Source organism: Colossoma macropomum, unplaced genomic scaffold, assembly GCF_904425465.1.
Source record: "Colossoma macropomum unplaced genomic scaffold, Colossoma_macropomum, whole genome shotgun sequence".
Lineage (NCBI taxonomy): Eukaryota > Metazoa > Chordata > Actinopteri > Characiformes > Serrasalmidae > Colossoma > Colossoma macropomum.
In genome coordinates, this window is record NW_023495014.1 from 838545 (window position 1) to 862500 (window position 23956).

General features: G+C 38.5%; 1 protein-coding gene across 1 annotated transcript in view; it reads left to right on the forward strand.

Moving 5' to 3' along the window:
* The first annotated feature begins 3163 nt into the window (after positions 1-3163).
* The window catches only part of zranb3 (zinc finger, RAN-binding domain containing 3), a 94463-nt gene continuing 73670 nt past the window's right edge, over positions 3164-23956 (forward strand). Inside the window, exons 1-4 of the mRNA XM_036561103.1 lie at positions 3164-3634; positions 19135-19153; positions 20816-20994; positions 23404-23635. Coding sequence (XP_036416996.1) covers positions 3492-3634; positions 19135-19153; positions 20816-20994; positions 23404-23635 — 573 coding nt within the window. The 5' untranslated portion in view covers positions 3164-3491. The remainder of the gene's footprint in view (positions 3635-19134; positions 19154-20815; positions 20995-23403; positions 23636-23956) is intronic.

Genomic DNA, 23956 nt, shown 5'->3' on the forward strand with positions numbered 1-23956 from the left:
CAAACAGAAAAAAGTAAGTAGAGTTAGCCTACAGATCATAATAATTTCAATTAGCCGTCCATAAAAATATATACACATTAAGCATTATCGTTTTACTGTGGGGGGCCTTGTGGGTTAACAAAAGGGGCTCAAATGTTCCCACACATTAAAATCAATATATAACTTAATCAAGTAAAATGCAAACCATGGTTCATTTCAGCCAGAGATGTTCACCTGTAAACATATAAAGTGTTAAAGGGGAGTTCCACCAATTTTTCACAATTTCTGAATAATTCAGCCCTTGAGATGTAACCAGAGTCATTCAGAGTGTTTTGATGTGAAATGGTTAATTTTAGGGAAACTTACAGTCTCTTATTTCTTTACAGTGGTGGTGATAGGAACCAGGGCTCACAATGTCTACAACACAAATGCCGCCATTTTATTTAATATCCTAAACCACCAGTGAACCTATACGTGTCTTCTGAGCTTTTATATGTAATGTTGATAATGGTAAAATAGTCAAAAATCAGAAAGAATACGTTTTGTTTGTTTGCCTCCACCATGACTGGATTAAAATAAATGAATCAAAACACATTTTAAGCCAGAATTTTATCGTAAAACAATGTGTCAGACATCAGACAGCATATTCATAACCATTTCATGTAATAAGCTTCTGTGAGGGAGGTTTTGAAGGCATTAAACTCTTCAGATGTCTGGTTCCTATCGCTACCACTGTCAAGAATTCTGACTCAGCAAGTTTCTCTAGAGTGGAACATTTCACACCAAACCACCTGAATGATTTTGTTTACATCTACATCTACATTTCATTTAATTATGGGCGTTAAATTCATTGATAAAGAAAGTGCTAAAGCTGTTGTAACTTCATTGTGCTGTGTTTAATTCTGACTGTTCCTTCTGACTTGTCAATCTAATTGTGATGTTCGTATTGATGGTACTACTAAAGTACAAGACTGGGCCTTATCAGAATCAGAATCAAGCTTTATTGGCCAGGTATGCTTACACATACAAGGAATTTGGTTTTGGTTACAGGAGCTCACAGTGCACAAGTATCTGACAAACATGTACATGTAGTGAATAAAATAAAATAAAATAAATATAAAATAAAGCAGAATAAAATACAATAAAATACAATGCAAAAAAATAAAATAAAACATGCATTCCTACCATCACTCACTCATACACACATACACACAGTCATACCTGTAACCTTTACATTGTGCAAAGTATGGGTCTAAAGTTAAAGTGCTGAGTGCAGCAGCAGTTAAAGGGTGTATAGTGGCAAAGAAAGGGATCAATGAGGGAGATAAGTGGGGTAATATGGCAGGTAAGTAAGATGCTAGAATAAACACTGGTCTCAGATGGAAGTTTTCCATCAGCTGGAATATTTTAATGTGTAATACTTTTCATTCACCAATGTCTTCCTTAGTTTTTTTCTTAAGTTTGTTCTTGAGAAATGTCCTAAGAAAAAGTGTACATCAGCCTCATGATGTGTTCTTAAACTGGAGAATTGTTCGCACCTTTGTGTGTGTAGATTCTGTTCTTACCTTAGAACAAATCCCAAAGTAGAAAAGACTGTTGAATGTCAGAATCTTAGTGAAAACTGCTTGAGTGGGTTTTAAAAAGAAATTTCTTCTTAAGAACAGTTGGAGAATGAGGTCTATTGTTAACATCTTAAACTTCAAAATCTTGCTTTAATTTAACTAATAGGGTAAAACTGCAGAACCTTTGTCCCATTATTGATGGTCGCATCAGGGAGAGTTGTGTGGGGTTTTTTTTAAACATGAATTTAATGGAGATGGATGGTTTTATTCTCCACACTAAATACCCTAGAATAATAAAATGCCAGATGTTACAGGGCACTGACTGCTGACAAAACCCGCTGTGAATTTAGAAACGTTTCTCCTCTGCTCTGCACGATTGTAAAAATACAGGCAAAAGTGGCTGTGTTTTGAAAAATCTCAGCGTTACTGATGCATGAAAATACTCCTACAATAAAAAGGATTTTAATGGAGTCAATTTCGGTCGCATAAGAAACAAAAAAGACCATATAGTCTGTCATAATAATGACTTAGAGTCTCATATTGATGAGAAAATTTTTCCCATAATCATGAGATGCTAGGTCATAATTCTGAGAAGCTAAATCAGAGTTATGAGAAAGTAAGTCATAATTATGAAATGCTAAGTCATAATTATGAAAAAGTCATGAGATGCTAAGTCATAATTATGAGAAAGCAAGTCATAATTATGAGATGCTAGTCACAATTATGAGGAAGTAAGTCATACCTATGAGTTACTAAGTCATAAATATGAGAAGGTAAGTCATAAGTACAAGATGCTAAGTTATAAGTATGAGAAAGTAAATCATAAATATGAGATGCTTAGTCATAATTATGAGAAAGTAAGTCATAAGTAAGAGATATTAAGTCATAATTATGAGAAGGTAAGTCATAATTCTGAGAAAGTAAGCCATAACTATGAGTTACTAAGTCATAATCATGAGAAGGTAAATCATAAGTACAAGACGCTATGTTATAATTATGAGAAAGCAAATCAAATATGAGATACTTGGTCATAATTCTGAGAAAGTAAGTCATAAGTATGAGAAGGTAAGTCATAATTATGAAACAGTCATGAGATGCTAAGTCATACTTATGAGATGCTAGTCACAATTATGAGAAAGTAAGTCATAACTTTGAGTTACTAAGTCATAATCATGAGAAATGAAGTCATAATTATGAGATGCTAGTCACAATTCAAAGATACTAAGTCATAATTATGAGATTAAATCTCATTATTATGAGATACTAAGTCATAATTATGGCATAGTAAGTCATAATTATGAGAAAGCAAGCCATGATTATATGATGCTTTGTCAATTAGGAGATATTAAGTCATAATTATCAGAAACGTTCTCATTATTACACCTTGATAAATGGCTATATATTTTTTTCCAGTGTCTTCCACGGGTTTTACTGCACCATAGCAGCCCGGATGTGGCTTGTATTTACCGACCTCTCCGCAAAAAACGACTGACCGCATTAACCAGCGGCACCGAACTGCAGACAATAGAGGGGTTTTAATAGAGCACTTTCACGGCGCGCTCTGGTTTGTCGCGCGGATATGACGCAAAGCGCTAGTGAACTTTTCCACACTGCCGCGAAATGTCAAATGGTGCAGCACGCGCGCAGTTTTGATGTAAACAACGTGTGCGATTAGCTGCAGTGCTAACGGGTTACGAAACGTCCATTATAGGTTTTAATTTCGAAATAACACTTCAGTTGCGTGTATATAACGTGAATAGCTACAAGCGCTTTTAAACGGTAGAAACTGAGCCTCTTTCGTCTGGGAAGTTTGTTAGCCAGCTAGCGTCTCTTGTCAAAATGTTGTGCCGTTGCTATTCCGTGTCCTCTGCGTTCGTTTTCAGCCTCACGCTTCTGTGTTTTTAGTTTTCTATTTTTATTTTTAGTTGAAACTGTAAAAAGGGCGAGAGAATGATAAAAAGTCAGCACAAGCTCTCGGCAGAATCCTTCCAAGGCAAGGATGAGGACCTGCTTCTTTTACCAGAGAAGTTGCAGAAGAGACTGCTGGCGTTTCAGCGGGAGGGGGTTAAATTCGCCCTCTCCAGACATGGAAGGTCAGTGAACGCTGTCAAAATCATTAACAAATCGTAGTGAATTTCATTAACGTTACAGTTACACGTTAACGTTACCATTCAAAGGGGAGTTCCACCTGTTTTTCAAAATTGATGCATAGTTCAGTCACTGAGCTGTAAACGAAGGCATTCAGAGTGGTTTGATGTGAAATGGTCTGTTGTACTCACTTAAAAAAGAAGGTTCTTCAAGGGTTCTTTAGTAAAGGGAGTGGTTCTGTTTAGAACCATGAGTTCTATGTGAAATCATTTCATGCTTAAATGCTTCTCTGCATGTTTTTGGAACTATATAGAACCTATTTGCGTATGGTTTTTGGTGCTATTCAGGAAGGTTCTGTATAGGACCATATACAACACATTCTCCATCAATCTGAAGAACTATTCCACCATGTAAAGTACCATTTGGCCATGAAATGGTTCTAAATAGTCATTCCCTTTACTATAGAACTTTGAAGAACCATATTTAACAGTGTATAGAGATTGATTCTTTACAGTGGTGGTGATGGGAAGTAGGATTTGTCAACACAAATGGAGATATTTTGTTTACTATCCAAAACTACCAGTAAACCTACACACAGCTTCTGAGTTTTATATTATGTAATCTGGCTAATAGTAAAATAGTGGTAGTTCTGAAAAACTAAGTATTCTTTGGGGACTGTTTTGCTTTACAATGGCCTGCATGTACCTCTCCACTGAGGTTGGGCTTTAAATTATGTTTAAAGCCAAAACCTTAACACAAAACAATGTGTCAGATATCAGACAGTGTATTCGGACCTACTTCATGTGCTAACTTTATGTGAGGGAGCCTTTAGAAGCGTTCAAGTCTTCAGACATCTGGTTTCTGTCACCACCACTGTAAACAATTTTGACTGTTAAGTTTACCTAGAATGGGGCATTTCACAACAAACCATTCTGAATGACTTGGACATTAAATTGTAGAAATTTTGAATTCTCCTGTAAGTTCAGATCTTACTCTCTCATGTGTTTAATGGGATGATGGGGTTAAAGTAGCCCTTTCCAAACACACAAAGTCAGCAAACACTGTAAATACATTAACTTTTATTAAAATGCACTTACACGGTCATGTTCTCATCTTGATTAACCTCAGGCCTTATTCTGCTGCACTTTAGCTATAGGGGTCAACTTTGCCCTCTCTATACATAGATAAGTGATCACTGTGAGTACATTAAAACAGCTAACTTTTCTTTATAGTACAATTACTTGTAGTGTCCTTATCATCATCTTATTCTGATGCTGTTTCACCATGAGTATGTCCAAATTGGCCCTCTCCTGGGACAGAAGGTCAGTGGATGCTGTGGAAATCCACAAAAATATAACTAGATAGTCTTTATTATTAACAAATGAATAGTTTCATATCACCATCTTGTTTAAATTTAAATCTTATCCTACTGCCTTTTCAACATGAAGGAGTCATGTTCATGTTTTCCAGAAATGGCAGGACAGTAATGTGTGAATAATCATGCCTAAGTATTGCAAAATCCTAGTAAGAACTAGTGAATGTTAGCTAGGGCACTTTAAAGTCAACCTAAAATCAAAATGGTCATTTTGTCCCTTTAAGTTAATGTTTTTAGTCATATTAAACCCAATCAGTTGTGTCGTATTGTTCAAAAGACAAAATTCTTATCTTGACATAATCTTTGATCCAAGTGTATTGAGTTTTGCCCCCCTCTAAATGCCACCTGTTTGCAATAGTGTGTTCCAGCAGCAGAGAAAAAAAATGATACTAACCAATAATATCTTAGCATGTTTTCTCTTCTCTTCCCACCACCTGCACCTATCATCAAATGAGAACACCTGTCATCACCTCTGTTTCCGGCTGTACATAAATGTATGTCAGCGCACAACCTCCTTTGTTTGTGTCACTTTATTCTCTCACTTTCACTCTTGGTTTTCGTACTGGGTGTAAAATAAATAATCCTGTGTTTTTTCAGTTAGTTTATGAGTGAGATGGTTCAAATATCTGTCCGTATTTCCTGCCACGCTGGGAGGCTGTAAGGCCGAAAGGCAGGTTGTCTGATGAAGCAGCAACTTGACACACTGTCCACTTTTTCCTCACACACATCAGGTAGTTACACCAATTTATTTTAATGATAACCTGACCTTTATTTTTCCTGAAGTTTTTTTTCTTAGTTTTGTTGTGAAGGTTTAAGAAAAGCTAAAGCAGTGTGGCTGCTAAAAGGCTCTCATTCTTACCAAATAATAATCATGGTTCAGAAAGGACTTAAGTTTTGACAACCTCTTTATTTATTTATTTTTTTTTTCCCTTTGGCTATTCTGCTAAACGGACAGATGCTGATAGCCATCAGAGTCTGACGAATAAAGTCATGTCCCACCTGTGACTTTTCTCATCCAAGTATCCTGTTTCGCTCAGAAATATGTCACGTTAAGGAAGAAAAATGCATTCTGACACGTTGACTTTAACTAGCAAGGCTATCGAACTTGATGGACTGGCGTAAGAAAGATGATAATCAATAATTTGCTCAAATAAAAAGTTAGAAACAAAAATCATATATATGATGTCCCCAAAATGAAATTGTAGGTGCTCCAGTTGCTACTTTGTTCAGTTGCCTATGGAATGGTCAGTGAACGATGTGCACATAAATGATGTACGTATTTTTTGATTATACTATAATTACATATTATAGATTATACCTAAAAAAGAACTAACTCACATTATGCTACAACTACATGTTCTTATCCCCGTCTAGGTTATATTGAGGCCTTTCTCTGTGAGCCTCTCTTGCTGTTTAAAACCTGTCGTCTCCATCCGAAATGTATTTAAGGGAAAGGAAAGAGATTCTTCAGCCAGCTAACGCCAGTGAGTGATTAAGAGAGAGCAGACGTTGTAATTTACTCCAGCTCCTGGTCGATCTGAGCCCCGGTGGCGGCGGGTCAGAGAAGCCAGTCAAGAGATCCAGTGATGAGGGGGCCAGATCAATAGCAGGACACGGGAAGCTGTGTTCGCTGGGGCCGAGGTCAGGCAGTTAATTAGAGCTGCAGTGAGAGAGCCGGGCTCCGGTGCATCTTACGCCAGTCTCCCCGAGGACCAGCGGCTCTCTAATACTGATAAAGAGGATTTATACCACTTTCTTTACTGAGAACAGTTTGAAGACTACACTGCAGCTAGTGCCGCCACAATGCCATGATATCAATGCCAGTAAGTGAAGGATCACAAAGCTGGATGCCTAAATGATACAAAAAATGTAAAAAAACATTGTCTGAGACATCTCTGATTAACACCTCTTCAAATGAATCTAATTAGTCACTAAGTAATTTAAACAAGGCCTCGAACATATTCTGAAAGGAAAACTAACAGTGAGACAAGTGCATACCATACAGACTCACATTCATCACTGTGTTTAAAACAAATAAAAAAGGTTACTCTTCATCTGAGTGTTTTAGTCTCTGCTAGTGCTGGCTAATTATTTTCTAATTAAACAGTTTTACAGCAGGTTTTAGACTTGACAGCGCAAACAGCAGTTCGGTGGTCTCACAATACAGTGCAGGAGCTGCTGTGAAACTGTGACACCAACAAGATCATCACATTTAAGTAAACTATTATTATAACTATAGTTTAGAACACTGTAGGAAGTGGGAGTGTGTGATTGGACTGGCTCTCTATGGAGTTAACACTTCACTTGTGCGCAAGCGGAAAAAAATAGGCTTGCATTTTGATGGGCTTAAGACACACGTCTAGCGCAGCTGGTATGGACTGAAACACTGATTAAAATGGGAGCTTATTTGTTCTGTCAGACGTACAAAAATGGAAGAATTTAGTATTTATTTGGAAACAGCATTCGAAGCCTATAAAATGCGCACACTACCTTATTATTATCATGTTAATTGATGTGTTGTGGTTAGTTCATATAACCATTCTAGTGCCTCACACTCATTTCTCACACCCACTATAGGTTTGTAATTCAAAAGAAGGATCATTCAGGAATCTATATCAAAGTATTGGTTTTGCTATCAAAAACTTTGAGCAGCACATGGCCCTAGTCTCCATCTGAGTCAGCAGTCTGATTCACACAGGCAGAAAACACTGTAGTGTTAACCTATTTAAATAAAGAATTTATTGTACTGGATGTTTAAGTATTGAATTGCTTACCACTTTGTACTATTGATTGAACATTGATCAAACCTTTCAATACCTGATTCAACAGAAGCTGCAACACCTTCTAGTCAAGGACTTGGATGTTTTTGTGACTGCCCTTACCCTGTTAGGTACAGCTCACACAACGCATTTGACTCAAATTTTCCCTCAGACTTTACAATGAGACTATTTTCGTACAGCACTATAATTCAGTGCAGTGCAAGATAGATCGTTTAAGTTTTTAGCTCCAAGTTTCTTCCCCATGCATATGTTTTGTGATTAATTCTAATACATTCTTTTTTATGTCTGTCAGTGGCTGAAATTAATGTATTCTTTACCCACAGTTTACATATTAATCCTATGGAGAAGGGATACTGTGCTGTAATGTAGGTTTGTGTCAAATCAGAGCCACATATTCCCCAAACATAATGAGTGATGAATTAGGCTGATCACATTAATGAACTCTTACAGTATCTGCTATGAATAATGTTATTGCTAGCAACTCTATTTATGCTGTTGAAATGAAGACAGTTAGTTGTTGTTTGCCTCGCAGATATGCCTGTCACTTTTTGCAACATGAATTCAGTGTCCCGTTAATTGTGAATGAGCATTTCAGACAGTTTAGGTGTTGAGAGTGAAATTAGCAGGCTCAGAAATTAATCTCTGTTTCAGGGTTTTTTGCATCATGACATTTATACGAGCTAATAATTGCTCCATTTCAAGCAAACTCTGGTTTAAACGTGTTAATGGGACACGTTTGCGCTTGCTTGAAGATGCAGTGTAAGGGCTTTAAAATCAGTGAGGTGAGTCTTATAAACACAGCTTTTTAAAGTTATCTTGATGATGTCTGAAGTTTTTGCTTTTTACAATACACATGGACCAAAAACAGCTTTACAGAAATCATAGGGCTCCAAATCCCTTTCCGAGTCATTTGATATTGAATATCTGTCTATGCCCCTATCCCAATATTTATGTTTTTGTAGATAATACAGCAGATAATGCACACTTCAAATCTAAACAATTAGCAGGGTTAGGGTCACCTTTGCCTTAACACCCTAGAAGAATTTGGACTTTGAATCTGTGTGGGATATAGATTTAAATGGTAATGTGGCTGATACAAGTAGGAATTTGGACAACATATTATTAAAAAAATGATTCAAGCAGTGTCAAAGGGGCTGTAAACTTAGTTCCTTATTCTGTTGTCCTTTTGGCTTGATCTAGGACACGTGTCAGGCTCCAGTCCTTGCGGGCCAAAACACTGCAAACTTCAGCACAGTGCCTTATTAAACACACCTGATTCAGCTCATCAGCTAATCAGCAAAGCCTTTATGAACTGAATTCAGAGCGTTAGATGAGGGTGAACGCTAATCTCTGCAGCACTTTGGCCTGGAAGGTCCCCAGTTTTACATGCCTGATCTAGGATCTGTTCCTGTCAGTAAAGTCATAATACATGGGAGAGAGATGTTAATCTGCACTCCTACTCTGATAAACTTCGTAGATCCATAACACTGTTGGCATTTGCTAAATTATGGTGCTGCAGCTATAGGCGACAAATCATTCAAGCGATGTTAAAAGGGGCTGTAAACCTAATTCTTTGTTCTGTTTATGCTTTTAGCTACAGGCTCTTGCATCAGTTTACTATTTAACTGTCAAATAAAGAACAATGCTGGTCATTTTGATTGAGAGATTCTCTGTTGGGCACGTCTGTCTTGAAAGCTGATTTTTTTTTACAATGTGCCAATCAAAATCAGGGCAGATTTTATTTATTTATTTATTTTTGTCAGTTATCGCTGTCCACAGCCCTGTCCCTCATGTTGCCACTGCCCCGCACTTAAGACTCATGTTTACCCTGATATCTCGCAGAGATCTGTCCCATTTCTGTCGGAAAGCAATAGCTGCAGGGGTCTTTACATTGCCACTAAAAACTGACGGAATGATGAAATGAATAAAGGGAAGGGGTAATTAAATTCAATACACGTCTCAAAATGCTCAGTTAAAGAGACGTTGGTTATGAGTGTTGGGACCATGGCAAAGGTAGCACATGAAAAATCGACCCTAATTCTGAATGGTACAAGGAAAACCTTAAAGTCAGCCTCGTACAACATAGTCGTGCTCAACACAAATTCAAAGTACATACGAAAATCTCTCCATCACAATGACCAACACTGTTCTTTTTTTGACAGTTACTGAAAACATTCTCACAGTATACAATGTGCATTATGATATTTAGCTTCTGCAAATTTTGGTTGGACCAAACAAAATTCACCAACAAATCAGTAGGGCCATATTTAAAAAGGCTATAAAACACAGAGATTTTACTTTTAATTCAGCATTTAGGAAATAAACAATTTAAGAAGTAACATGAGAAAATATGAAACAATTGGTAAAAATAAACAAAATAAGATCATAACATAATGGGCTGACATCCGATCAGCGACTTTCTACTATGCATTTTAGGCATTTGCTGTACACTGATTGTTGTTTGTAGGCTTTGTATGTTATATTCTATGATACATGTTCAGTCTTCTATCAGTATTGCCATAATGTACTCGGAAAAATGTATTGTGACACAGTTTATCACAATAACAATAACATAATCGTTATATTGCCCATCCCTACAGGCCCTTTAACATCCACCCTATAAGGATTTAAGGAGCCCTTCATTCAAAAATGCTAAAATGGCTATTAGATAATAGTTAGCATTGTGAACACTTGTGTAATACAAAAAAGAGCCTAATAGCCTTCATTCACTTGCAGCATTGCAGCAGAAGAATTGCAGTGAGAAGAATTCCTCGCCCAAGGGAACAAAAATAGCAGTTGCCCTTCCACCACCGTGCACATATGAAACAGGGGAAACGCGAAGTAGAAGTCAAACTCACAAATGTTCTTTTTCCATTAGCTGTTTCTAATGTTGGTAAGCGCTTGTGTGTTTGTTGAAAGCGTTTCTTTCGATCTGAGCAATTGTGCAGCTTGTGGTTGTATTAGATTTGTTTCCATGCTTCTCTCGCAGTAGAATATAACCTCTCTGTGTTTTTTTGACATATTGATTCTCCCTCTCTCTCTCTCTCTCCCTCTCCACAATTCAATAACACCCCCTGAAGCAGAACTGCTTTCTTTACAGTAGCAGCAAAACCACACACACACGTACAAAAGGACAAAATTTCATAGCGAACATGCTGTGAGCAGGCAGGACAGAGATGCTGGATGTGTAGACTATTCTTAGAGCTGCGGTTTTGACTTTCAAAAAGTTTCAGTTTCAGCGAGGCCTTATGGTAGGTTTTACTAGGGTTTACAATGGGTAGAAATTGCACCAAATGGGTTTGGTTGCCAGAATCTAATGGGGACGCTCAACCATGAAGCTAATCTATGCAAAGGGAAGTACAAATTAAGTATGCACAGTGATACTGGAATTATATTGGTATTGGTAGTTAATTGCTACAAAATAACTGCCTCAGACAGATATTTAGACCTGACTAATATTGGAAGATCAGAATACTGGGCAACTACACTGAAATGTCTGCATTTTATTACTGCATTTGTAAATCTATTGAAACAAACTGCTAAAAATGTTTCCTTAATGCTGATTGAGATAGATGTAACCCCAGTTTCTAGATTTTATAAACATCAATATATTGACATCAGCAGATATTTACCTGTCTGACTGATATCTGACATTATTCAGGTTAACTCATAGAATTCCCTTATTGGTGCATCCCTAATATAAGTAGGCTCAGGATAGATAAAGCCACAGTATACTTAGTAGGGCCCACTGATACATCTTTTAGCTTAGGGAAATGGCTGAAGTTTCTGTGGTTTCAAACTTGACAATTGAGAACTGACATTTTTGTCATATTTGACAATTCACTGTTCAGCGAATGGCCAGAAGTATGTGGACTTCCCTCAATTATTGAGGCCGGGTAATTCAGCCACACCCATTGCTATGTATGAAATTAAGCACATAGCCATGCAGTCTCCATAGACAAACATTGGCAGTAGAAGAGCTCAGTGACACAGTGAAACATGGCACTGTTTTAGGACAGCATCTTTGCCACAAGACCTTTTGTGAAATTTCTGCCCTGCTGTATCTGCCCCGGTCAACTGTAAGTGCTGTTATTGTGAAATGGAAGAATATGGAGCAACAACAACTAAGCCATTAAGTGCTAGGCCACGCAAACTCACAGTGCCGAAGTGTGCAGCATGTAAAAATCACCTCTCCTACCCCATCCTAGAGTTCCAACCTACTTCAGGAAGCAACATCAGCACAAGTACTTTGCATTGGGAGCTTCCTCAGATGGGTCTCTATGGCCAAGAAGCTGCACACAAGCCTAAGATTCCTAAGTACAGTGCCAAGCGTCATCTTGAATGGTGTAAAGCACAGTATACAAAGACATTTTAGTTAATTGTGTCCTTCCAACTTTGTGGCAGCAGTTTGATGTTACCACAAACACACTCCAAAATCTTGTGGAAAGCCTTCCCAGACAAATGGAGGCTGTTATAGCTGCAACTCCATATTAATACCAGTGGTTTTGGAATGGGGTGTCCATAAAGCTTATATAGGTGTGATGATCATGTGTCCACATACTTTTGGCCATATAATGTGTCTGTCAGTAAAGCACTGTTAAACTAATACTTTTTTTTGGATCCTAATATTTAGATGGTTGGTCAGGGGACCATAAACCTGATATGATTTTGATATTCTTAGAAGATTACGTAAATAAACGATTGTTGCAAATGGTCGTGAGGTGACCGTGATTTTTGGTATACGTATACTTGTACATATAAGCTGGGGTAATCTACCCCACTGATTGCACGTTTAAGTGCAAGACTGCACACTAGCTAGAGCAAGTGCTGCAGGAATCTAGATTAGCATACAGCATGCTGACAAAATTACAGGGCTTAATGAGCCCTGAACGACGCTCAGTGCATTAACCTGCTACCGCAGCACTTGCCACCCCCGCCCCTTACAGTGACAAAATGTATCTGCCTTCATATCCAACATGCTTGCTGAGCCAGTCAATGCGTATTGATCAGGACAACGAGTCCATAGCTTCAATAGGACCATTTATAACCGCGTTGTAATTCTGGTGCAAATGAAGGTGAAAGATACAGAGATTATCTGAGATCAGGGCTATTTCTAGAACAAAGCAGGAACACAAAAGAGCAAATGATAGCTTTTAATGCTGCTTCAAAAGCATTTAACACTGTTTAAATGAGGGTTTGGACACAAGATAATAATGTTCTTGGCCTGATTATGAGATTATAGCATTGGTTTCATGAAAAATAAACATAGTTATCCTTTTACCACTGTTAAGTCGTCTCAAATAGACGTGCTTAAAGTCAGCCTGAAGTCAGATTGGACTCTTTTTACCCTGTTTGTTCTAGGTAGTCTGACTAAATTGTTTGTTTGAATTCTCACAAGAGTTAATGAACAGATATATCTGGTTAATTGTGATGAAGAAAAAACACTACCAATTAACATTGACATATTAATGTAGGGTTGGAGTTGGAGGCTTACTCTTTAGAGGACAGCACTGATGTTAAGAGGTTAAAAAATCAGTAGCACAAAAAATTGGCAGCGAGCAGAATGCATTTGAAAACGTGTTTAAAAATATTAAACTTATTTCCCATTGCTTTTTTAAAGAATTAAACTGCCTTCCAGAATGTGAGCTAAAACTACAGCTAACTAGTACAACAAAGAATGTTGATGAGGACTTGTTGTCTTATGTCAGGTATTTTCTCCTCAGTGCTAACATTTTAGTTTGTCAAAGAAATATATTTCCACTGTTTCTGGACGTTCAGATAGAGTTTGCTTTCTCAGTCATTCATTCTCAGACCTTAACAGTGCATTCTTGGCAACGTGCTCACACTTATGCACTCGTTTCCTAGTGGCAAAGGATAATATCATTTCTTTCTCAATAATATGAGCAAAACTATAAAATTTTAGAGTCTTAAAATACAAAAGCAGCATTTTGAATTGATTGAATTAAATTGTTAGGGTTTATATTTTCTCCATCTTCCGTTGCGTAAAAGGAAGGAGTACCTGAACGGTGAGCTGTATACTGGCACCTCGAAAGGTTAACCAAGTACTCAAATGCTATTATTGTCTTTTACTGTTAAAACATTAGGCTATTATGGGGCTTTAAAAAGCCATTAGGCTTCGGTAGAGTAAATTCCTCACTGTCTCTGCTGTGAGTTTCCCTCACTGTCTCTGCTGTGAGTGTGATTTACTGTCTGAGGAAAAATTTGCAGTATTTTCCTTATAGCTTAGTTGTCCCGGTGAGTTAAATTATAAAAATTTAGAAAATATAATTCTGCATTTTTTTTAATGTCTCATTTTTATACAGGGTGTCTCAAGAGTAAGTAAACACCCATATAAAATGAAACGGCGGACAGTGATCCAATTTTAGAAATCAGGAAATGTTCCATGTTAGTGACATGGCCTAACGAGTCCCCCCCCTTCCCCCACAGATTGTGTCTAAAATTGGATCCCCATCTGCTGTTTTCATATGGGTGTTTTCTTACTTTTGAGACACGCTGTCTGATCAATATAACCGATAATTGCATCTTTTTATGGAAAATATCCTGCTTTTAGATGTCATGCAGGTCTAGTCTCTTGTCACACTAAGCACTATTCGTCATATCAAAGGCAAAATTCTTGTTTTCCTGTAATCTTCCCTGAACAACTTAATACTAATTTCTAAATAGTGTTGCACCGATACTGTATCGGTGCCGATCCTGGCTCTTAAACACTGTATCTGTGATGGGGATACCAACATCTATGACTGACACCACTAAGAAATTTCTGACGCGTCCTTATGCGCCAGTAGACAGAACTTAACAACATGACGGTGGTGTGGGATGACAAGCAGCAGTAAAAATACTCACAGCAAAATCTGTAACCGCAGTTTTTGGTGTGAAGAACACACTAACAGAGCCACTTATCTGAACGTCAGAGCTGCTTCTTCCAGTAATCACTCGTCTGTCGCTGTGTGGTCACTTACAGTCTGAGTTCATTTTATCGAGAGAGCATAAGGACCCACCGGACTCTGTGTCATGATGGCCTTTAGTCTCGATTTAGCCTTTAGCACAGCAGCCTGCTAGCTGGGCCTGTGTGTCCACTAGTACCGCCTGTGGCTCCAGATAAGCTGCTGTGTGCTGATGTGTAAGCATCACAGATTTATCTGTATATTGTTCAGTTCTGTTATGAACTGTTTTGCACAATAAAGATATTTTACATATACTTACAGTTGTTAAACATGGTTCTTATTACTAATTATATAATAGTGAATATTGAATATATACATTAAACAAACATAAATAGGTTTTCTTAAGCATCTAATAAATATAATCCAACAAGTAAATGCCATCTGGCTAAGCTGAGTGTGTTTTTTATTTGTGATCCAGAATATAGATTTTACCAAAATAAAATACTTAAAAATATAATGTTTAAATATCACGTGGTACACACATATGGTATCGGCCAATACTAAAGGATCAGGTAGCTATATCGAAGGGGAAAAACTGGTATCGGTGCATCTCTACTTCTAAAACTCTTGTACCGGGGAAAAAAAAAAATTAAACGTTAATATCATGTTTCATCTCCCTCTCTCACCACCTCGCTTATCATCAGCTAGATCAGAGACACCACGTTTCATTTGGAAAAAGCACAATTACTTCAGATACACATTGACTAAATTGGACTTTTCTTTCAATTATCTTGGACTTAAAAGGGTTTTTAAATGGGTTTATGGTGAATCCCCATTGTCAGTGGAAGAGCAGCTATTCACTGTGTTCTCAGTTCTGGCAGCCTTTCACCCACTCTTCCAGCAGCACCGACGCAAAAGGACAGAGTACAAACCGAGTATTTTACGATAATGGATTCCCAAGCAATTCTCTGAACTTATTTCTTTTTCATGCGGGGCTGTAAGTGATTGGGCCCCTGGTCAGGCGGACGGTTGACACTTGAACCTCATGGTTTTTGGAGATAACATTTAAAACAGTGAGGAGAAGCGAAAGGTCTTGAGGAACTGCTGTCAGCCGCAAGAGACTCCGACTCCTCCCGGAAGCAGAAAACGTGCCTGGCACGAGCCAGGTTATTTAAAGAAGAGTGATTAATGAGCGTGGAAATGGCACACGCACGGGTGTACACTTGTACACACTTGCATGTTCATGCACACACACACACACACACACACCCCTGAGCAAAGCGCCGGATCAATTAGAAAAAGAGCAGTTTGAAGATATAGAACATTAATCATGTTCTCCCACCTGAGGAGGAGGAGGAAGGGAGATGAAGAGTGTCTGTATTTCTGTCTTTCTGACACACTGTCTAACTCGCCCCCTCTAACACCCGGCCGCGCTCTCTGTGTCCATGTCTTTTGCCCTTACTGCGCCTCTCTCTCTCTCTCTTTCTCTCTTTCACTTTCTCCATCCCTCTCTCAATATGTCTCCTCTCTCATTAGGTTGTAGCATCTAAAAAGTTGAAGGAGCAGTGCCACAAACTGTTGTGATTCACCACTACGCGCTCTCATTCATGCTAGCCGCTCACAGGGCCTGTTCGTTTGTTTTGGTGCAATTCCCCAGCCTTGCTTGACTCGCTGGAGCAATTAAAATCTCTCCCCTCAAAGGCTCGGCGGACGATCACAGTCGCAGCGTTGCTTTTTTAAAATGAAGATTAAAGGAGAAGAACAAATATATCTTCCTTATTAGTTTCCTCACAGTGTGAACAAAAGTAAAGTGACATTTACTTTGAAAAAGTAAAATGAAATGATTCTGTCGGCGCTGACGCCCTCTCTCTTTCCAGTCTTATCCACAGTCAGGAGAACGACTTATTGATTATTGCTGTTTATGAAAGATCTGTTTAGTTTCAAAGTGCAACTATCAAAACCAAAGAATATACAGAAATGAAGGATATAAAGACATATAGGAAGAATAGATTTAAGTGGAGAGTCAAGATAGTATTAGGGTTGTCACAGTGGCAGTGTCGTGACAGTACCACAGTACCAATATCAATTATAGTATCAGGTGGATACCAAAATGATACTATGGCACAAAATGAAAACCTCGTCATCGTCTGACCACCCAGTGTTATGGAATGAACACAGAAAAGTATTATATTCAAATGCAAATAACATCTCTGATATTTAAATTCAATATTTTTATCATTATTTCAAAAACTCTGCAAATGTTAAAGCAGTCATATCATGAAGTACTGAATTTCCCTTGCTTGGTTGAAATATATAATATGTAAACATTGTTTCTAGGTTCAAAACTCACTGCGCACTCCCTAGGCCATGCATAGGTCATGTATATGAACTAAGCTGCATAAACAGTCCTTTATAAATTATCATTAGCTTATATCCACCTGTTCAGCCTGCAGTCTTTTGGCTCCCTCATTCACTTTTAAGTCATAAGGAGTGTTTCTGCCCAGTAGCCAAATCTTCTTTATCAGTACATGGCACATTCAGTCAACACACAACAATCTCATCTGTCATTTCATCACAATAAATGTGGTAGTAATGTAAGATATCAATTCAAACAGTATGTTTAAAGTTCAGAGATGCTCGTGGGAATACTAGTATCTTGCTATGGTTTGCATTACATAAATCAATTAATGAAATAATGTTGTTTTTGGTCACTGAGGGCTCTTACCGTTGTAACCATCGCCAGGCACAGGCCAACTCCACAGACTGCTTGTTTTAATGATGCACAATGTAGGGCCACTAATCAGAATAAAGAACATTTACAGTGATAACATCAGCCTGTTTAATTCTGTGGTATATAGAGAGGTTAGAAAATGGTCATGCAAAAATGAATTATGACTATTTTTGGTCACACAAATGTTTTAAGTGGACCTTGGGTTGAAAATTATAATACAAGAAACATGTTGGATATGGGCCCTTGAAATAAATCAAGTAATTTAGTAATGTAAACATGGTGTAATATAGGGGTCGGCAACATGCGGCTCTATGGCAAATTAGATTTTTAGGTAAAAATAAAATAATCCTCCTTTGCAGTAAAATAAAGCTCTGCTGATCGATTCTAACACAGTTTTAACAATAAATGGTCTTAAACGCTGGTGTTAATGCAGGCTACAACTGCAAATACACTGACCATTAACCCTGCAACACAGAAAACAATCTCGCCTAGCTAGCAGCTAACGAAAAGGCAAAGAGAGAGGTTTAAGGCAGACATTGATAATTTGGAGACAGATTTCTTTGCATTTACAAGCACGCTGGCTGGTTTCCTGATACGTTTAATCTGCAACGAGAAACTGTCAAACACTTAAAAAGTCCTGAAGCTGAATTTTCACGTTCCACCTTAAATGGTGCAGCAGTTACATTCTGGCACCTCAGGCGCCATTTAAGGTGAAACGGGAAAATTCGAGCAAGAAGCTGGCAAATGAGCAGTGACTTCAGCCTTGTAAAAATCAAACGTTGAGAGACATTTTACAAAAACAATTCCACAAGTGGCTATAGTTGTGCTAAACTTTAAAGCAGAGCAAGTAAGTCTGTGTTTTCGTTTATTATATATTTTTAGCCTATAATAGCACATCAGCACATACTGAGACATATTTACAGCCAAGATGTAAAATTGGATATAAAATGCTGTGGCTCCCAAGGTTTGTTTGGTTCGCTTATAGGCAGAATACAGTGTCTACGTAGTAAAGAACTGGATATGCAGAATAGGGTACTGAATTGTTTACTACATTATAGTACTGAAAAATCACTGAACTTTCAACACATCATGCAGCAGCACAAAACTATGTGCTGTTGCATGCATATCTGAGTATTCCTTCATCAGTGTGTCCTGCCACTTTGTGTATGTCTTCTTCATGTGGCGTGCACAGTTGGGAGTGCTAGGAATTTTTACCTATGAATTAATTAGTGCTTTGATTGTTCAGAGCCTGTCCATTCAATAGCATTAGTGTTAATTGTCTTCATGGGTCAGTGTGTGCAGCCGCTTTCAAGTCTCCTTGCTCTAGGCCAGCGCTGGGCGGCTCCCTGATCAGCCAGCTCTGAGATTGCCCCTGTGTTTTTCAGCTGCGGCTGTTCCGGCTAAATTGGCTGGCAAGTTCAGGTGTGTGTGAAATGATATTGAGCAAGGCGCACTAGACGGGAAGCTCCGGTTCCACAATAACGACCGGATCAATAAACTCAGCCTGCCTCCCCAGACATCGATTCTGGGGAGAAATTAAAAACGTAATTTGCAGGGTAATTATTTGGGACAATGCTTAAGGGATGACCATTGCTTTTGATCACCTCTGGAGTCGGGATTTGTTGCTCTAATTGAACTCCCAAATTGGACTGAAAAAAAAGCAAAGAATTCTTCTATATTAATTTATTCCCTGTTTCTCATTTCTATCCTGCAGGTGTTTGATTGCCGATGAGGTAAGCACATTCTCACATTGTTTTTTTTCCATTTGATTCATGTAATGAGGCGGAGCAGGGTGTAAATTGCACTCTTAAAAATAAAGGTGACTCAGAGGGTTCTCTGGAGTGAACCAAAAGTGATTTTTTATTTTTGACATCACTTCGAAACTCCAAAGAGTTTTCTGTTCCATTCTCTCTGACATTCTTAGAAATCTCTGTTGCCCACAAGGAGATGCTTAAGGTTTGTATTAACATTAGGTTTGGGGTCAATTGACTGTTTGCAAAATTCAGACTGCCGGCTCCCTCTGTTTCTATATTATCAAACTGTAAGCTCAGGCCACCTGGTAGCATCTGTAGCACTTTTGCTAAGAGGCTAAAATGTTCAGTAAAGCAAAGGAAAATGTAGAAACATGCTGATGAGGACATTTGAAATTTGGCTTTTTTAATTTAAAGAAACGTGGCTTTAAAGATGCAGGCACATCTGTTTTAGAATTGACAGAATATAAATGTACTACAATTTAAATCAAAAATTCTGGAAACCATGTTTACATTAATCAAACCAGAGAACTCTTTCAGTCCCTCGATGTTAAAGCAGTAGGGTTAATAATCAAAAGGAGAAAAAAAAAATTAACATTCTATGAAGTTATTTATCATTAGACATCATGGTAAAATTAGTGGTAGAGGATGTAGTAAACCAAATGAAGTTTTGATTACCTTAGCGAGTCTGTTAATAGTTTTGACACTGAGCTGTGAGTGTGGTCTTCCACATATTTTGCTCCAAAATTAGGGATATACCAAAATTCCGACCACTGAAAATGGTCAAAAATGATACTGTTAATATAGACTTAATAAAGACTTTATGTATAAGACTTTATAAATAAGACTTGGTCAGTGTGAATGCATTTGAACAGTTTCAGCAGCAGAGTATGTGATATTGGAGGTTTAATATTTAGAATCTCTGTTTGTGTCAAGTATCAAGAGATACAACACCCAAGATCTTCTCCATTACAGGCTTTATACTAATTGAAAACTCAATATCCTGCTCATTACACAAAATACAGCAAAACCACAGAAGCAGAAGGGCTGGTCCCCAGTAGCATGCTAATGCCATCTGGATGACCAACCATTCTCCATTGTGTGTTGATTTTGTGGTACATACTGTAAAAATTCTGTTGTGTTCTATTGTGCTGAATGTGACTTTTAGTTTCAATTCTGGCCAAAAATTGCAACCCCTCCCCCCCCATCTCTTAGTCTAATACTTCTGACTGATTCATTATTATTCTATCGTGAGTTTTGTCAGACTTGGACCTTTGCCTGACAGAGGAAGTAGCACTAGGACAGTTGTGATTGGCTGAGAGGCGCGTCAGTCATGATTTTGTAAACAATCGGTTCCATTTAATTTTTCTCAGTTCAGTTTCAAGCCAGTCAGTTCAACTGATGAGCTAAAGCTAAACACAATTTAGCAGATTTTACAAATAATTTACAAACTTAATTCACCCTTTAAGCTGACTTTAATTGTTTCTGAATTGATTTTGTGTTGTTGGAACTGATTTCAACCCAGATTAATGGTGACCATCGAAATGAACAAGATCTGATTTGAAATGAAACCTGCATAGACATAGTGATCCAGTTTTGTTCAGTCTTGTGTGTACTGGACGGTGTTTCTGGGCTCTGCTGTAGATGGGCTTGGGGAAGACTGTGCAGGCCATCTCGGTGGCGTACCTTTACAGACAGGAATGGCCTCTACTCATCGTGGTGCCATCCTCGCTGAAGTACCCCTGGATTGAGGAGCTAGAGCGCTGGGTGCCTGAGCTCATGCCTGAGGACATCAACCTGGTTGAGAGCAAAGCTGACATTACGTACGCTTTTCATTTTTTTTTTACTCCTTAAAGAAATAGTAGTGTAATTTTGTACACAAATCTATGGTTTACATCAAGAGAGGAGAAATTTGGCAAATACATCAGCCATATATTGTGTGCTCACAAGAGCAAAGGTAACCTATTTTTAAGAAAACACTTAGGGCAAACTTCAGGCCTCAAGATGGCTGCTATGCCTGTTTTTAGCTGTGCAGTATACTTTTACATACTGTTATATATAAAAATGGGTAGTGCGTACAGAAGTAGTGTCCTCACCGATCACAAGGCTGATGTAGGTTGTCCTGACCGCACAGCTTCAAAAAACCAAAATTAGCCGAATGTATATTGAGCAGTAAATAGAATAAGAATCATAACTTTTTAAAATGTTGCCATTTAAAACCTGGATAATGTTTTAATGAGTGGACACAGTGAGGGTAGTCTGCAACATCACCTGTATGCAAAGCTCGTTTCACTGCTAGCGCTGTTGTGTGTAGTTCTGGTTCAGTGGCGTAGCAGGCTGGGAGCTGTAGACTGAGGGGTGTCAAGCACGCATTCTCATCAGAATATAATGGCTATGCCCAGGCAGTTCTCAGATAGATCTTATAAGCATTTTATAAGCCATATTTTTCTATATTTGTCTTGTTTTTTTCATTCAAACCTTGGTGGATATTAAATATAACACAATTTGCATTTCGCACAGCCGTTTTTACTCATTTACACCATAATCCCTAGGATTTTAACTATTTTGTTTCAGGCGAGTGTGATTAATTGGGCATGTGGTTTGCATGATGGTAATAGGTGGCCACAAGATGCATTGTCTAATAGTAAAGCTGAATTGAAAAGATCAGGAATTCTGCTCTTCACACTGGGCAAAACAGGCACAGCGATTTAGTTGTCATCATAGGTGGCCTGTTATGGTGTGTCATTTTAAACATGGCGAATTGAAACAAGTTCATCTGAGGTCACTTTGGCTGTTGCTGAAAGGCAGCTTTCTTATATTGCCCAGTTTGAGCTTAGCCGTTGCAGTATGACTGGTGATGCCTCTCATATTTTCAAGAAGATCTGTTCTGTCCTTTTTTTAATGCCGTTCAGTTTGAGCTGTGGCTTTGTGTGGAGACCGGGGCCTGTTATGACTAATAGGTACTGCAAGTTGTTCTACAGCAACCCAAACTAATCTGTCGGAGAGTGGGAGAGTGAGGATCTGAAATCTTCCTGGGCTGCTGAGGTCAGCCAGCAAAATTCATGCTGCTGCCCAGTGGCACGGAACCTTCCCACCAGAAGCATTACACAGAAACTAAAAAGCCTTTTAAAACATTTAAGGGAGCTGACATTCAGCGGGAGTGCTGTGCTGCGTTCGGCAAAAGCCCGGGCTCTTCTGCCTGGGTGACGGCTGGATGGGCAAGGCGAGGCGAGGCATGCAGGCATGGGGTCACGTTGTCTTTTTGCCCGTTATCGATGCTTCTAAAAAGAGCTTCACAAATTGGTCTGCTCATCCCGAGGATCTCAGCCCAGGGTCGAACTGACCCGCGCCTCGCTGCCATGGCAACAACTTCCCGATGGCCTCGTAGCGCCGCGTGCGATGTTTTAACTCTGATGGCCTACAGGACAAACTCAGTGCAAACACCGCTTTTAAAAAATGACCAGTGTTATGAGAATTGTCATAGGAGCCGATGGAGCTGAGACATAGCGGTACTTTGGTTGAAAAGGTTATTTAGTGAACTGGCTGTGCTGAATGTAAAGTGTAGTAAAGTTTTTTGAAAGTCATTTGTGTTATTTTTCAAAGTGGTTATGCGTGTGGGAGTTTATGCGTATCAATGAATTTTAAAGGAATAGTTAAAAATGTGCACCACTTTTCTAATCAGTCAGTCAAGGCAAGTATTCCTCTTTTTACCCAGTCCAAGTCTTAAGACTCTGGACCCATGAACTCTGGTCTTACAGACACCAGACGTACATTTTGTGCTATTCATTGAAGTGCTCAATGTCGTCATGCTGACTTTGCAAGGCCGCAGGGCTGCAAGCTTATGAAAAGCATTAATGAGAGGGGACTTCAGCTCGACTCACTTCTATTGTTGATACTGATGTCAACAAAATACAAAAATCTGCACATTTGCACATTAATTATTTATAACATACATATGAAAACCTTCTTCATTTGTCTGTCCAAGTCAAGATACAAAGTCAAAATCTTGTGAAAAGAATTATTTAGACATAGATGGCTAGAAATCAAAATATTGAAATCAAAATATATAACATTTTCTCCTCCAGTTGGTGTACTTTACTTTATGTATTTATTTTTTGCTTTCTTACCCAAACTAGCTAACAATACCATGATTACTACAATGACCTTATTTTGGAATTTGAGGGGGCAGGGTTATTGAAGTATATTTACGTTTCCTTTCTGTGTCGTTTTAGGGGGATCAGCCAGAGCAAAGTGACAGTGTTGGGCTATGGACTGCTCACCACTGACGCAAAGCCACTATTGGAAGCCCTGAACAAGCAGCGTTTTGGCGTAGTCATTGTGGACGAGTCACACTACCTGAAGTCCCGTAATGCAGCACGCACCAAGATCCTGGTGCCGGTCATCCAGAACGCGAAACATGCAATCCTGCTCACGGGAACTCCAGCACTGGGCAGACCAGAAGAGGTAATGTCCATCTGAAGGAGGTTCACTGTTATGCTGCAGGTGTCTAGGTAACATAGCTGTGTTCTAGTTCCTATTGGTGGTCCACTGCTTCAATTTCTGAATGACTGATTCATTATACATTCCAGATGACATAATTGCTTGTTCACTATAAGAGCGCCGATCACTCCCTTGCTTTAGTCTGTGTGGAATCTCAGACTGTTTTCTAGCACTGTATGACATACTGTTATCTAAAGCTGCAACTGTTCAGTATTTTCATCTTTATTGTCTGGAATATTCAAATATTCTGTAAGAATAAAAAAAGCTCAAGACATTTTAATCAGT